Source organism: Canis lupus, chromosome 13 (assembly GCF_011100685.1).
Source record: "Canis lupus familiaris isolate Mischka breed German Shepherd chromosome 13, alternate assembly UU_Cfam_GSD_1.0, whole genome shotgun sequence".
NCBI lineage: Eukaryota > Metazoa > Chordata > Mammalia > Carnivora > Canidae > Canis > Canis lupus.
Genome location: NC_049234.1, coordinates 29,294,488 through 29,309,803, shown reverse-complemented (window position 1 = coordinate 29,309,803; position 15,316 = coordinate 29,294,488). Strand labels below are relative to the sequence as shown.

The window sequence follows — 15,316 nt, the reverse complement described above, 5'->3', positions numbered from 1 at the left end:
GCTGCACTACATGCCGATGACGGTGGCCAAGCCACTCACCTGTCCTGGAGCCTCGGTTTCCTCATTTCTAAACTATGGAGAATCATGACTCTGCTCCGGGTTGTTGAGGGGGCCCAATGAGCCAACATAAGGTGGCCCAGGAGGGGAGGGAAAGGTTCAGCACTCACCCAGCCTGGTGGGAGTCCAAACTCTATTGGTGTGACTCGGGATTTTCGGTAACCCCACTGAGCCTTGGCTCCTCTTGCATTTATAAAATGAGGGTGAGAAGTGGCTCACATCCTAGAGTAAAAAGATTTAGAATATGCTCTATGTTTCTGAGCTGCCTCGACACTTACAATGAGGATCCTTCTGGCTGGTTCCCCAAGAAGAGGTACATTGAAGCACCCAGTAAATAGTAGGTGCTTGTTAATGACAGCGTTTATTATTGCAGGTACGCTTCCCTTCACAAACGGTACAAATAAATACATAAATAAAATGTAAAGCCCATGGACTCCTTCGCCTCAGGATGGAGGCGTTTTATTTTATCCGTGCAGCCTCTGATCCCAGTCTCCACCTGACCTTCCCCTCTCTTACCAGGGATTATGCTAGCAGCACCTGACCTTTTATCCATGGAGCCTAACTGATTCATGGCTCTCGTAGAAATCTGGGCTGAGAATGGCTGGTTTCCGGTCCTTGTCCTGTGTTCCCTTAGATCAGATTAGAAAACAGTTGCATATGTGCCGGGTGATTCCTGGGAAGAGATATGTCCACGCCACCAACAGACCCTCCAACTGAGGTCAGGTGGGAAGAACTGCGAGACACAATGACGTCTCTATGGTAGGAGACCAGAGGCAGAAAAAGCAGCTGCTGGTCCAGCTCTACCTGCCATTCTTGTCCCTTCAGACATCCCCATTCTTAGCCTTGTGCTGTTCCTAAGCTGTAGGACATCTGCCTGGCCAGGACTGGGGCAGCCCTAACCCCTTTGGGCCTGAGAATGACCTGCCATCCCGGAGGGTAGCTTCAGGGGGTCGCATCCCTGGGATGGAGAGTGAGTGCTGGAGCCTTCACCTCCAGGGCAGGCAGTGTGTTTAGGAGGTGAGCACATTCCTGGGTTTGAGTCCAGCTTCCCCGTTTATTAACTACAATAGCTTAGACCAGTTCCTTCCCTAAGCCTGGTGAATGGGTACTTAGCACTTTACTTCTTCATCCATTCATTCTGGGCCACATTCCACGATGGACTCTCCTGGGAGTCAGTGATGCAGAGTGGGAGGCCTGTGTCGCACAGGGTTAGAGCTTCGCAGTCATGATAAGGCCGGGCTGTGCTGCCAGAACAAAGAAGCCCTGGAGTCTCCGAGACTTAGCACAAAAATGTTGAAGTCTTCTCACGCATGTGGTGTCGGACGTGGGCTAGGTGGCCCTCATCTGTCTTAAAAATGAGCTTGGAGTCATCGAGGCAGCGGGAAAGGGGCCTGGAACACCCTGCAGAATGGATTTAAGGAACAAGCAGGAAGTTGCTGCCAGCTTTCACCCACACTGGCTCTACCCCCCACCCCACCCCCGCCCCGGTCTGACTGCAGGGCAGCTCCAGTGCCTGCAGGAGGGTGTGGGTATAGCGGACCAGCCACAGGCTCTGCCAAGAGCTGCTGGCCAAAATTATGTAAAGTCAGGATTGCCTTGAATAGCCTTTGAAATGACTGCAAAGCACAGAATTGGGACACATTTTCACTCCTCGTCATTGACCGTTATGCGACTTCTTAATAATCCAATACAACCAGTTTTACTGCACGTTCATGAACAGACAGCAATTTCCCTAGCTAAGCACCAGATGAACCTTTTGGGGCCAGAGGGTGTGAAAAACCATAGGAACGCTAGAGCCACACTCAATGAGGTGAAAGGCTCGAGGCCCAGACAGCCACAGGGGAAGGACTTATCCAATTCACCTTTGTCTTCTCAAACCCTGGGCAGAGCGGACATGTGCCAAAGGGAATGGCTGGCTGGATTGCCTGTGCCATCAAAACAAACCTCTCTGGGCTGTAATGAACTCACATGAATGGGTGTGATGGTGTGGGGCAAGCCAGACCTGGGCAGTGGGCATAATAAGTGTTAAAGGGGCTTCTGGGTGGCTCAGTTGGTTAAACATCTGCCTTTGGCTCAAGTCATGATCCTGGGGTCCTGGGATTGAGCCCCATTTTGGGATCCCTGCTCAGAGGGACTCTGCTTCTCCCTCTCCCTCTGTCTGCTGCTCCCCCTGCTTGTGTGAGCTCTCTCTCTCTCTCTCTCTGTCAAATAAATAAATAAATAAAATCTTTAAAAAAATAAAAAATAAGTGTCAGAGATTTAGAGAAAGTCCATTCAGGAAGTAGTAAAAGCATAAAGGAACTAGACCTGAACTTGATCCCCTGGAACAAGCAAATATACGGAAACCTTTCGAAATGGAGGTGACTTGAGTCTCAAGATGACCTGCTGCACTTCGGTTGGCCCCATGGGGAAAGGCAAGACATGGAGAGAAGCCAGTGTGAGCAAAGGCATGGAGGAAGGCAGGAAGCAAGCCCGAGGCTCTACTGACCCAGAAGCCAAGTTGCGTGGCCGACGACGCTCCGATAGATGGGAGTATATGGATACAAACAACTTTGTTCCCTGGGATGATGACTTAGTAGGAGCACCAGCCCTCCTCTCCAAACAAGGTGTTCGCCGATAACCTTGACTTGCTTCTGTCCAACCTACCATGCTGAATTTTGAAATTAGAACAGAATGAGAGAAACAGAAAGAGCCTTAGGGATTGTCTGGGTCAGGGTGTTTGAGACGTGGGTGATTTGCGGATCTTTGTCATGGTCCTGCACCATCCTCACTATTTCTTAGCATTTTTCTCTGAATCATATCGCTCTTGTGCACGAACTCACACGTCCTTATCGATGGTGTGATAGGATCCACGAAATAAAAGATTTTGTGCTCATTTTAATTTATGCTGATTTTTAATATACTTTAAATCAGTATGTGATTATTTAGCATAAAAACTGCCTACTTGCCTTCCATCAGGAGTACACAGGTCAGTTTCTAGAACTGTGACTCAGTCCCTTCATTTTAAAAATAAAGAAACTGAAGCTGGGGAGGGGGCTAACGTGCCCTGGGTCACAGAGGAAATAAATCACTGTGCCTCATTAGCTCTCCCTGTTGCTGGTTTCTGAGTACTACTGAGCTTTATCCTAGATCTGTCCAGCCCTGAGCTGAATCCAGTCTCTGGAGGCCTCTGCCTTGTCAGGAAAGGCCCATTTATTTCACCTGCCTCCCTGCCTCCCCGTGAAGCCTCTTGAGCTGCGATATCAAGGTCACCCAAAGACAGAAATCGTCCTGTCTTCCTCGAGCCATACACTCATTCTATCAGTGATGGAAATAAGGCCCATATTATTATCACAAAGACAGGAAACGACTAGGACTGGCGAGGATATGGAGAAAAGGGAACCTTCGTGCGCTATTGCTGGGGACGTAAATCAGGTGCAGCCACTGTGAAAAGCCCTCTGGAGGTGCCTCAAAACATTGAAACGAAAATAGAATAAAATATGGTAAAAAATTGAAACCAGAAATACCATATGATCCAATAATTCCACTACTGGGTCTTTATGCAAAGAAAACAAAAACACTAATTCAAAAAGATACAATGCACCCCAGTGTTTATTGCAGCATTATTTATAATACCCAAGATATGGAGGCAACCTAATTATCTATCAATAGACAGATGGATAAGGAAAATGTAGTGTATATACACAGTAGAATATTACACAGCCATAAAAAAGGTTGAGATCCTGCCATGTGTGAGAATATGGATGGACCTAGAGGGTATTACGCCAAATGAAATAAGTCAGACAAGTGCCACATGACTTCATTCCTAGGTGAATCTAAAAACAACAACCAACAAATGAATAAACAAGCAAAAATCAGAAACAGACCTATAAATACAAAGAACAAACTGATGGTTGCCAGAGGGAAAGGCATGGAGGGTTGGACACAATGGGTAAAGGGGAGTGGGATATGGAATGAATAAATCATGAGAATAAAAGACACAGCATAAAGGATATGGTGGTATGGTACTGGCAATATATTGGGACAGGTGGTAGCTACACTTGCAGTGAGCCTAGTATAATGTGGAAACTTGTGGAATCACCGTGTTGTACACCTGGAACTCATATAATGTTCTGTGTCAACTATTCACCAATTGTAAAAAAAAAAAAAAAAGAAAAGAAAAGAAAAAAGAAAAAGAAAAAGAATGGCCATATGACTGATGCTATCTCACAGTGATGGGACGTAAGGCTTGGAGAAGGTGAGTAACTTGCCCACATTCATGGATCTGGTAAACCTGGACCCCAACTCCAGTGTGTCTGCCTCCAGCCTCCATCCAAAGATTTCCCAGTGACCACTTCCCTTGTCCATTGCTTACTCTCCCAGGAGCTCATCACCGCCTGGTACATTGGGTTCCTGACGCTCATCCTTTCTTCATTTCTTGTCTACCTGGTTGAGAAAGATGTGCCAGAGGTTGATGCACAAGGAGAAGAGACGAAGGAGGAATTTGAGACCTACGCAGATGCCCTTTGGTGGGGCCTGGTGAGTCACTGACTTGAAGGCCCGCCACAGGGACTGATCAGGAGACAGAGAGACCTGGAAGGCAGAGAATGCATTTGCAGATGGATTTTTCTTAGTGCTTGCAGGAAGTCAGGGCTGCTGAGAACAGTCTGGTCCCATCACCACTCAGGGACCTCACTTTATTAGTTGTGGGCTCTTATTAGCTAAGCCGTGCATCTGCAGATAGAAACAGCCCAGATTCACACACGTGTCCTCAGACCTTCAGACCTACCTGGAGACCCATGGCCTCACACCCAGAGGGACAGGTGGTACTAAAGCTAGCATTATTTTTAAGGCTTTGCTCCAGAGCATTGCTCTAAATACCTTACATGTATAAGCATAGTTTAATTTCAAACAACTCCTATTATTGGCCCCTTTTTTTTAAGGCAGGGAGAACTAGGGCATGAAGTGGTTAGGTAAATAACTAATCCAAGAAAGATCTCTGAGCCTGTTATTGATTGACCTGGGATTTGAACTCAGGCAAATCACTCTCAGGCAAATGGGCTCCAGAGGCCATGCTCTTAACTGCTCTGCAGTCCTGCCCCGTCCATTCATAGGTATGTGTGCCCAGGGACCTACACTTGTGAACATACCCAGGAATGTACAACGCACATTAGCACAGACCCATAAGCAGATATGAGACATGCACACATACGCACACGTTACATACGAACACACTCCAGAGCATGCATACATTGGGAAATGTGGCAATACACAAAATCACACAGCTGTAAACACATGCCAGGAAGGCACATGCACACATTTGCAGTTATTGGAAAACAGTGTTGGCTGATTGCCTCTCGGTAGAAAATCCTTAAGTTAGGAACAATGGTGGTCTCAAGGCTCCCATATAATTACCTGGCACAGGTACCTTTGCTCCCATGGGAAACACATCCCCAAGCAGTAGGAAAGGCTTATGGGTAGAGCTTGCCTGACACATCCCTGGATCCCTCTCCTGGTTAAGACATGTGACCTCTTCTCTCTCCAGATCACGCTGGCCACCATCGGCTACGGAGACAAGACGCCCAAAACATGGGAAGGCCGCCTGATTGCAGCCACCTTCTCCTTAATCGGCGTCTCCTTTTTTGCCCTTCCGGCAGTAAGTACCCTGATCGTCTCCCTGGTGGGACATGTGGGCCCCTCCCTGCCTTGCCCCACTGCCCCTGCCAGGCTCATCATCCACCCCATCTCACCCTCAGTCCCATAGGCTGGGCTGCTCCGAATTCCAGTCTCAGAGAAGCTGAATGAGTTGCCCCCTCCTCTGGGCACAATTCTGTAAGGGCATTTCTGACCCCCCTGCTAAGTCCCCATCACCCTCCACCCCCAACTGTGAGCTTAGGCTTATGTTTCCACGCATGTCTCCCCAGCACCTTGCATATGGGGGCTCCTTCGTCTATATGAGCTTGTCCTCCCATTTCATTTCCTGGCTTGTGTAAAAAATGCCTCCCCCTCCATAGTGAGTACTTGACCCTGAGAGAATAACCTCCCCAAAGCCCAGAGCCCATAAGTGTAATATTCACAGCAATCACAGACAGTGCTCGTCGGTTGTACTCTGTGCTGGAACCGTGCCAAATGCTTTCCCTACATCGTCTCATTTCATCTCATGTTGTGACAACATTGTGAGTTTGGGAGGTTTTTATCACCACCTTCCAGATGAGAAAACAGAGGCTCAGGCCTGTCAGGTTTCCACAGTCACAAGTTTCCATAGTCCTCAGGGCTATGGAGCTGCGGGTTCTGGCTCTTAATCACGAAGCCGCAAAGAACCTTCTCACAGAGCAAACCTGCTTCTACCCTCTGTGTCCCCCAAACCTATTCTTAGTGATAGTCTTCCTCCCTTCTCTGTTTCCTAAGCTCGCTGACCTGGGCATGTGACCCTTGTGAATCTCAGTTTCCTCATCTGGAACGGGGGGGGGGGGGGGGGGGGGGGGCGGGGCATGGGGCTGCTGCATGGCCTAAGGGTCTCTCCCAAATTAAAAAGAGGACGTACTACCAGCCATGCAATCCACATGCAATTCTGACCTGGCAGTCAAAACAGGTCACAATTTGGGGAAATTCTAGTACAAGTAGCTTTTTTTTTTTTTTTAAGATTTTAATTATTTATTCATGAGAGACACAGAGAGAGGCAGAGACACAGGCAGAGGGAGAAGCAGACTCCCTGCGGGGAGCCCAATGGGGGACTCGATCCCAGGACCCTGGGATCGCGACCTGACCTGAGGGCAGATGCTCAACCTCTGAGCCTGGTATCCCTCCAGTACAATTCTTAATGGACCATCTAAGCAGCTAAAATAGTTTTACATTCCGTTAGCATTCACCGGGCATCTGTTCTGTGTCGTACTTCTTATGAAACAGCTCCTATACATGATTTCACTTTTTGCTTAATGAAATTATGAAAAAGATATTATTACCCCACTTCCCTGTGGAGGAAGTTGAGGTGAAGTTGGAGAAGAGCCTTGCCTGGGGTCTTGCCTCTAGAAAGGGGCAGAGTCAGGAGCCGAAGCCAAGCCTTCCTAAAAAGCAAGGCTCCATGTAACCCGGCAACCTCTTCCCTGGAAGAGGAGAAGGAATCCTTGTGGCCCTGGGGGTGGGGACGGGGCACCCAGAGAGGCCAGCAGGGCTGACCCAGGCCTGGCTTCTCCCTCCAGGGCATCCTGGGGTCCGGGCTGGCTCTCAAGGTGCAGGAACAGCATCGGCAGAAGCACTTTGAGAAAAGAAGGAAGCCGGCTGCAGAGCTCATTCAGGTCTGTCTGTCTGGGGGTGAACCGGATCTGGGTCCCCGGGGCGTCTGTGTCTGCTATGTTTGGGGGGCTGTTTGTGCTTGTACGGTGGTGGGCATGCCTGGCCCTGCGGATGGGACCCAGGACCACGTTTGCTTGGACATGGCTGTGGGTGTTCCCTTGGTTATCTTTTGACGGGTCCTCGTGGGATGAACATGGCAATCCCAACACTCTCCCATCCAGATCCTAAGCCGAGCGAGAAAGACACAGGACTCCAACAGGGACCCCACCATCAGCTGTTTTACCAACGGTGTTGGAGTGGAGAATTTGACTTGGGCCGGAGTCCATACTAGGCCTCCCCTCCTTCTACTTTCCACCCCCATCCTGATGTAGGGACCCTCATAGAAGAGCCAGGCTAGAGTCCGGGTGCTTAGCCAGTCAGCTACAAGACATGGCCCCAGGACTGAGAACCCATAAGCCCAAGAAGGGAAGAGACACCGTATGTGTGTTCAGGATTGGATGGTTGGCCATTTGTCCTGCCCACTAGACCATCACGCACCAGTGGGCATTGGACGCCTGGCAGCTCCGTCACTCTCACACTGTGCGCTGGAAGTGGGAAGGATAGTGTGAGGTTGGGGAGAAAGGCAGGAGAGTTCCCAATTACACTTCAGAGGGAATTCCTGCTACATGGTTTGGTGGGCTGTGAGGAGCACAGAGAAGAGGAGGGTGGGGTACCCTGACTACAGCTCCATGGGGCCCAATGTGTGCAATACCACCCACCATGAACTTGCGTTCAGTGTCCTGAGGGTCTCATTGGGTCTGTGGGTCTGACACGGGATGGTACACGATGTTATCCTACGTCATGTAGTGTCACGGCGGTCCCGGCCTCGAAAGGTCTGCTCTGTTATCCCCCCAAGCCCCAGACTGTCACAGTAGTCCTGAAGTTCTAGTATATCAGAATCAAAACTTCATCTCCTGGGCCATCTCTTGCACCCAAAGTGGCACAAAAGAAGTGTGTATCCACCTCCCTGTTTAAGAGGTCTCAAGGAAACTCGCAACAAGAGTAGCCCCTGCTCCTTCTGGGGAATTTATACCCAGCATCCGTTTCTCCTTCCACTGGGTTTCTCCACCTCCCCACCCCCACGGTACCAGGTTGGGCTCCAAGATGATGGCTCCAGGAAGGATTTCTTCCCAAAGGAGCTACAAGAAGCCAGGAAACCTGACTTCTCTGGATATCACCTCAGTGCCTATTTAAACTCCTAGGAGTAGGGGCTTCACACATGTTTTAAGACTGTGGGATTCTGTGTGAGTATTGCAGGGCTATCTGGTCATTCCAGCCCTCTTTCCTCCTCCTCAGGCTGCCTGGAGGTATTATGCTACCAACCCCAATAGGATTGATCTTGTGGCGACATGGAGGTTCTATGAATCAATCGTCTCTTTTCCATTCTTCAGGCAAGTGGTGACCTACCTGAATGCTCCGGGTGTGACTGACCAGCCCGCCAGTGGGTCTGTATTTGTGCCTGTGGGTTTCAGTTTCTTGGAGAGCAAGGCATGGTTCCCAGCGGATGCCACCTATTAGAATCACCTGGGACCTTAAAAAGCCCAGTGTACCCAGGCTAATTAAATCAGAAACCCCAAGAGTGGGGTCCAGACATCTGTGTTTTTTTTAAAGCTCCCCAGGTGACTCCAGTGTGCCACCAGGGGTTGCCAGCTAGACAACAGGGAGTAGCTGAGAAGGGAAGGATCGTTGTTTGAGCAGAGCTGGTGCCTGAGGAAGTGGGGAACCAGTGCAGTGGGCCTCGTGAGCCCCCTGAGCCCCCTGGGTGCCCCCCACACCTGGCCGTGGCCTGTACCCACAGACTCTTCTGGATGCTGGGAACAGGCAAGCAGAAGAAGTAGTGGGAAGAATCTTCCAATGACTCAGAGAGGTTGTTTTGTGTTCTTATTGGTGGGAGATTAAATTCAAGTCCTCAGGGGTGCCTGGGTGGCTCAGTTGGTTTAGCATCTGGCTCTTGGGCTCAGGTCATGATCTCAGGGTCCTGGGTCGAGCCCTGTGGCAAGCTCTGTGCTCAGCTCCCTCTGCTCCTCCCCCTGCTTGTGTGCTCTCTCTCTCAAATAAATAAAACTCTAAAAAATAAATAAATAAAGATTGGGGCACCTGGGTGGCTCAGTGGTTGAGCGTCTGCCTTCGGCTCAGGGCATGATCCCAGGGTCTGGGCATCGAGTCCCACATCAGGCTCTTGGCGGGGAGCCCGCTTCTCCCTCTGCCTGTGTCTCTGCCTCTCTCTCCGTGTCTCTAAGAAAGAAAGAAAGAAAGAAATTCTTTTAAAAATAAATAAAGATTGTAGGTTGATTAAAGGCCTCAGGAAGAAAATAAAACCCTCTGCCCACAGCCAGTACCTGTGAAAAGGAAGAGGGAAGTTAGTAGTCCCTGGATACCCAATACGCCCAAGGTTTCCAAGTGCATCCTGCATTCACTCCTCACAGGCACCCTATTTGAGAGGCCAGAGGATCTCAAACACTAAGGTACCTTAAAATCAGCAGACAGCTGTACAAGTGCAGGTCTTATGCTTGCCTGTAGCCCCATCGACGGCGCCGGCCTTGTAAAGCATCTTGGACGGACAGCCCGGGGCTAGCCTCACAGAGGGGCTCAGGGTCGCTCCTGGAGACAGGCTGCGAGGTCGGGTCACCAGGCTCCTCTCCTGGCAGGGCTGAGCTGGGGCTTAGGAACTTCAGACACTTTGGCCAATGTCTGCCACATTAAGAGGCCCCAAAGCCCATGGCCTGTTCACTACTTGGGCTACTGAAACAGACCGCGCCTCATGCCTCTCCAGGTTTTTGTTTGGTTTTAGATTTTATTTCTTTAAGAGAGTAAGCAAGAGAGAGAGAGAGAGAGAGAGCACACAAGCAGGGGCAGAGGGAGAGGGAGAAGCAGACTCCTCACTGAGAAGGGAGCCAACATCAGGACTCGATCCCAGGACCCTGGGATCACAGCCCGAGCTGAAGGCAGATGCTGAACCAACCGAGCCCCCAGGCACTCCCCTCTCCAGATTTTAGATACTTCTTTCCTGAGCTGGAACTTACAGTGTGTGGATGGAATATGAAGCCGCCCTACCTCCTGGGTTGGGAGGAAGCGTACAGGGTCACTCAGCCTCACACCTGGAGCTGGGCTCTGAAGCATGTATCCACCACACGCCTGTGGTTTCATGGACCAGAGTGTGACCCAATACTAGCCGAGTGCCCCCCCCATCCCCAGCCCATCCTCCCACTCTCTTACCTTGAGACCTACACTCAGTCCCTTTACTGCCATCACCAGGTTGTGGCACAGATTTAAGGAGATTCAAGAGATCTGGGTTCCCCTGGCTCATTTCCCTGCATAAAACTTTCCAATGCATGACTGTGACAAAGAGAGTAAGATCTGAAACCTGACCATGAGGGACAGGGACCCATGAGCTCAGGCCCCTGCTTGCCTCTCTCATCTCACCCCTACAGAACTGCTAGTGGCAGGTGCTGCTTCTTACTCAGGGCATCCAGTCCACCAGCCACAAGTGACTTACAGAGGAATCTAACCTTGATCCTGAGGGCAAAGAGAAGCCATTTGGGCCCAAGTATGACATGATCAGATCTGTGTTTTAGGAAGATGACAGGAAGGGTATGGAGGTGGACAGGCCAGCCTCGAGATTCTAGGCAAAGAGATCAGCCAGCAAAAGACCGCAGCATTCAGGATGAGAGCCAGCCAGGGCTTAGACCCAGGTAGAAGCTCAGGAAGGGCGGCAGAGGGAGGACCAGAAAGAGAATAATCAGAGAGGGGTGCGGATGGCAGAGGACTTGGGGAGATAGAAGCATCAAGGCTTCCATAAATGAGTGATGGAGTTTGGATTTAGGGACTATATCTTCTCACCTGCAAGTAGATTCACTGGCTCAGAAGACGGTCTCTGTGGTTCCCTTTGATTCTAAAGTTCTGTTTTTGTCATAATGATTTCCAGCTGGGGATAACATCAGACTTCTTGTGGGTCACAAGAGTCTCTGCAGGGCCAGGGAGCCTCCCTGGAGAAGGGCAGAGTGACCTTGGACTCGGAGGCAAGAGCAGGTGCAAGCACTCGGAATGCAGAATCGAGATGACTTCCGTTTGCTGTGCAGCCCAAGGTCTTGGCAAGAGGCCCATTCTTTTGGGGTGATTTATTATAAATAAGGCATTGTCCTGGCTGTCAGAGACTTGTAGGAATATATTGTGCTGCAGACAGCTGCTGTGATATGGGAATGGCTTTTAAGCTGAGAAAGAAGATTCCTTTCTCTTTCTTTTTCCTCTTTCTTTTTCCTTTCTTTTCTTTCGGTCTTGACTGTCTTTTATTTCTTTAGGGCTGCGGGTGAGGGAGGTGCGTGGATGTAGTTGTCGGTAGCGGAGGACGGGCGGGAGTGATGGGAGTTATCTTATTGGCTTCTTATTGTTTTCGTTTATTTCTTCGTTCTTCTTTCTTCTTCCTTATTACTTCCTTCCTTCGTTTCCTTCTTCACTTCCTGCCTTCCTTCTTCTCCTTTCTTCTTTCTTCTTTCTATTTCTTTCTTCAAGGACAAAAGTTTAAAGTCATTAGAGAGATGCACTTAGCAACCACAAGGCAGTCCCTTGGGAAAAGAATGTCCCTGAATCCCAACCCACCTTTGAAAGTGAACAATTCAGTGGTTTTTAGTATATTCACAAAGTTGGGCATTGATCACCGCACAAATTCCAGAACATTTTATTGCCCCAGAAAGAAAGAAACCCTGTCCCAATAGGAACAGGCTCCCCCCTGCCGCCCACCTCTGCAACCTCTAATCTACTATCTATTCTGGACTTTTTATATAAAAATGAAACCTTTTAGTAGGTGGCCATTTATGAATGGTTTCTTTCACTTAGCATGTTTTCACATTTCCTCCAGGTCAGAACTTGTTTCCTATATATGGATGAGTACTATTCTATTCTAGATGCCCTGTTTTGTTTATCTATTCATCAAGTGATGCATATTTAGGGTGTTTCCACTTTTTGGCTATTATGCTGCTGTTCACATTGCGTGGACACAAGTTTTCAATTCCCTTAGGTTTATACCTACAAGTGGAATCGGTAACTCTATGTTTAACTTTTTAAGGAACTGCCAGACTTTTTCCATGGTGGTGGCCTCCTTTGACATTCCTCCCAAAGACTTTGCAGGATGCAGTTGTGCAGACCATCCCTGGGAGTGGTACTATATCAGGATTTCCAGCTCAGTGCAGTCCTTCATGAATTTGCAAGGATATATATGTTTAGGGCGAGCGGTGGATGGATAATGGTGATCCTTTTTTATTTTTATTCTGTTACTACTTAAAATTATAAACTTATTGTTTCCGAATTATAAGGAAATTCAGAGAGCTATAAGTCCAAACCCAACTTAATACGAGAAATGTGAGGCCTGCAGACGTTCAGGAACCGACTCAAGGCCATATACATCATGTTGGGCATGGTTGAGACCTCGCCCAGATCTACTGATTCATTGATCAGTGGAGACTGTGTACACTTGGTACAAATAGACAGAGGGAGTCTGACAAAGTACAGCGAGAACCTTAGGGGTTGGTAGATTGTACATTCATACGTGCAAGCACACATGAGGGAAGACATTTAAGACCATGTGTTAAATGCTTTTCCTTTGCTTTCCATCAACAGGGAATGTGCATGCATTTGCTTCCCTAAATTTTGGTAGGATTACCTACGGTACATCTGTGCTGTCTAATATGGTACCAGTAGGCAGATGTGGCTTTTAAGCATCTGTTACTAGTGCCACGGAGGAATTACATTTTAGATTTTTATTTAATTTTAACTTAGTCATATGTGACTAGTGGCTGCCATATTGGACAATCATTAGATATTAGAACTAAAATGAAGGTAAGACTTAGGCCCAAAAGGTAGATGTTACTTGACCAAGAAGATCCAGTTAATTTTTTGTATAACCAGAACTTGTTCCTTTTATGACCAACATCAAGATTATTGGAGTGCTCAGCAATGGAGAAGTAGGGGGATGGACGTATATGTAACAATCCTTCCCCATGGCCAAGTAACATGGATCTGCTTCCATATATACCATCTCATTTCATCCTTGGAATACCCTGGAAGATAAGAAGAAGGAGTAACTCCATTCTTATAACCCAAATATCATAGGTGAAGCATCAGAGCATCAGTGAGATTAATTAGCTTGCCTAACGTCACCCCTCTAAGTAAGTGATGGAACAGAGATGAGAACCCAGGCCTTATGCCAAAGCCCATTGTATCTCTGGGAAAAAAAGTTTTTTAGGGAGAAAACTGGGTAAAATTAAGATGAGACAAGGGTTACTGGGATAATAATACCCATTTCTGAAGATTATTGTCATGAAGGTCAAATTGAATAGAATGTGCAGAAGCACCTCTCACAGTACCTGGCCCAGAGCAGGTGTTCATTCTCTACTAGTTGAATCAGGCCTGGAAGGAAGTATAGATGTTATAGCAGGAAAGAAAGACACTAAGCACTCAAATATAGTCCTGGGAAACCACTGTTCATGAGTGACAACAGGACTAAACCACCCTGTCTGGAATGGAGTTACAAATCTTTTATTTATTTATCCCATTCATCCATCAAGTATTTACTGAGCCTCTTTTATGTGCAAGGCACTGTGTTTGGTACTGGGGACATAACAGTGAACAGAAAGGGGTCAACTGTGCTGAGCCTGTGACAGAGTTGATGGAGACATGGACAGGGAAGTGCCCACTGGATGCTTCTCACTTGGAGATTGTTGGAGCTTTGACTAAAGCAATCTCAGTGGAACAATGGGCATAGAAGACAGCCTGCAAGGACCAAAGGGTGACGTGGAAATGAGCACATGGAGATGTCAAATGCAGGTGACAGCTGGAGTGGAATGTGAGGCCAGGGCTTTTTCCTTGATGGGAAGGATCTAGGGGAGAGGGATCGAAGTGGATGCAGTGTGGGTGGGGGGAGGGCTGGAGGGGACACCAGGATGAAGGCATGGGTTCTGAAGCACGGGTGGAGGATTGGCATCCAGAGCCTGGCCCCTGCATCCATGTGCACAGAAGGGGAAGCATAGTGGGCAAGGCCAGGTGTACATGGCTGCCGACTTGGTGGTGGGACACAGGGCAGATCTCTCTTAGTGAGAAGTGAGTCAAGGTCATAGCCTGGAAGAAAGGCTCACCTTCCAGGAGAGGTGGGAAGTGTGATGATAGAGAAGGTGTGGAATCCTTGTCTTAGAGAGTGAGAAGGGAATGGTGGTGGGGAGGAGGAGCCCTATCTCTTGAACACTGCTCCCCACGGCACCACTGTGCAGGTCCCGCCCTCCACCCACCCCCCTACCTTTTCCTTCTCTTAGTGCTTTCCTACTTTTAGAGTCAGACACCCAGAGAATTCTAGAAAGGCAGAGTGTTTTCTTTGCACATGCTTCAGGTAGAGAGATGGGCCCAGGGGATGTGTGACCCACCCAAGGCCACCTGGGACTAGAGGGGAGCTGAGTCATGAGCTGGAAGTCTCCCAACTGGTCCCTCTGCTTCTTCACCATGATGCCTTTTATTTTCTCCCCATTTCTCCCACCCCCGGATCCCAGGGATAGGCTACTTATTCATTCAGCATTTATCGTGCATTTCCCATGTGCCATGTATGGGATGCTCAGATTTCAGAGCTGAAAATGACAGACCCTGCTGCAAGCAGCTTGTAGATGACCGTTTGATCAGAGTATAGTCCCACATGTGAAGAGATTAGCTCAGCCTAGACCCTGGGGACTTGGATAAGAAACTCCAGAAGGGGGCCCCTCTAGCTGGAATTTGTAGAATGAGCAATGCTGTTCTGGGCAGAGTGCAGGCAGACTGAGAGTCTGGAATGTGTGCATACCACTCATGATTAGGAGGGTGGGCTCTGGAGCCAAGCAACCTGGGTTCGAATCCTGACTCTGCTCCTTCCTGACTGAGACCTTGAGCAACGTTCTTAACCTCTCCATACCTCAGCTTTGTCATCAGGATAATG

General features: G+C 48.7%; 1 protein-coding gene across 1 annotated transcript in view; it reads left to right on the top strand.

Moving 5' to 3' along the window:
* The window catches only part of KCNQ3 (potassium voltage-gated channel subfamily Q member 3), a 297,766-nt gene that overhangs the window by 246,843 nt on the left and 35,607 nt on the right, over positions 1-15,316 (top strand). Inside the window, 4 exon segments of the mRNA XM_038555538.1 lie at positions 4,420-4,575; positions 5,582-5,692; positions 7,236-7,331; positions 8,665-8,759. Coding sequence (XP_038411466.1) covers positions 4,420-4,575; positions 5,582-5,692; positions 7,236-7,331; positions 8,665-8,759 — 458 coding nt within the window.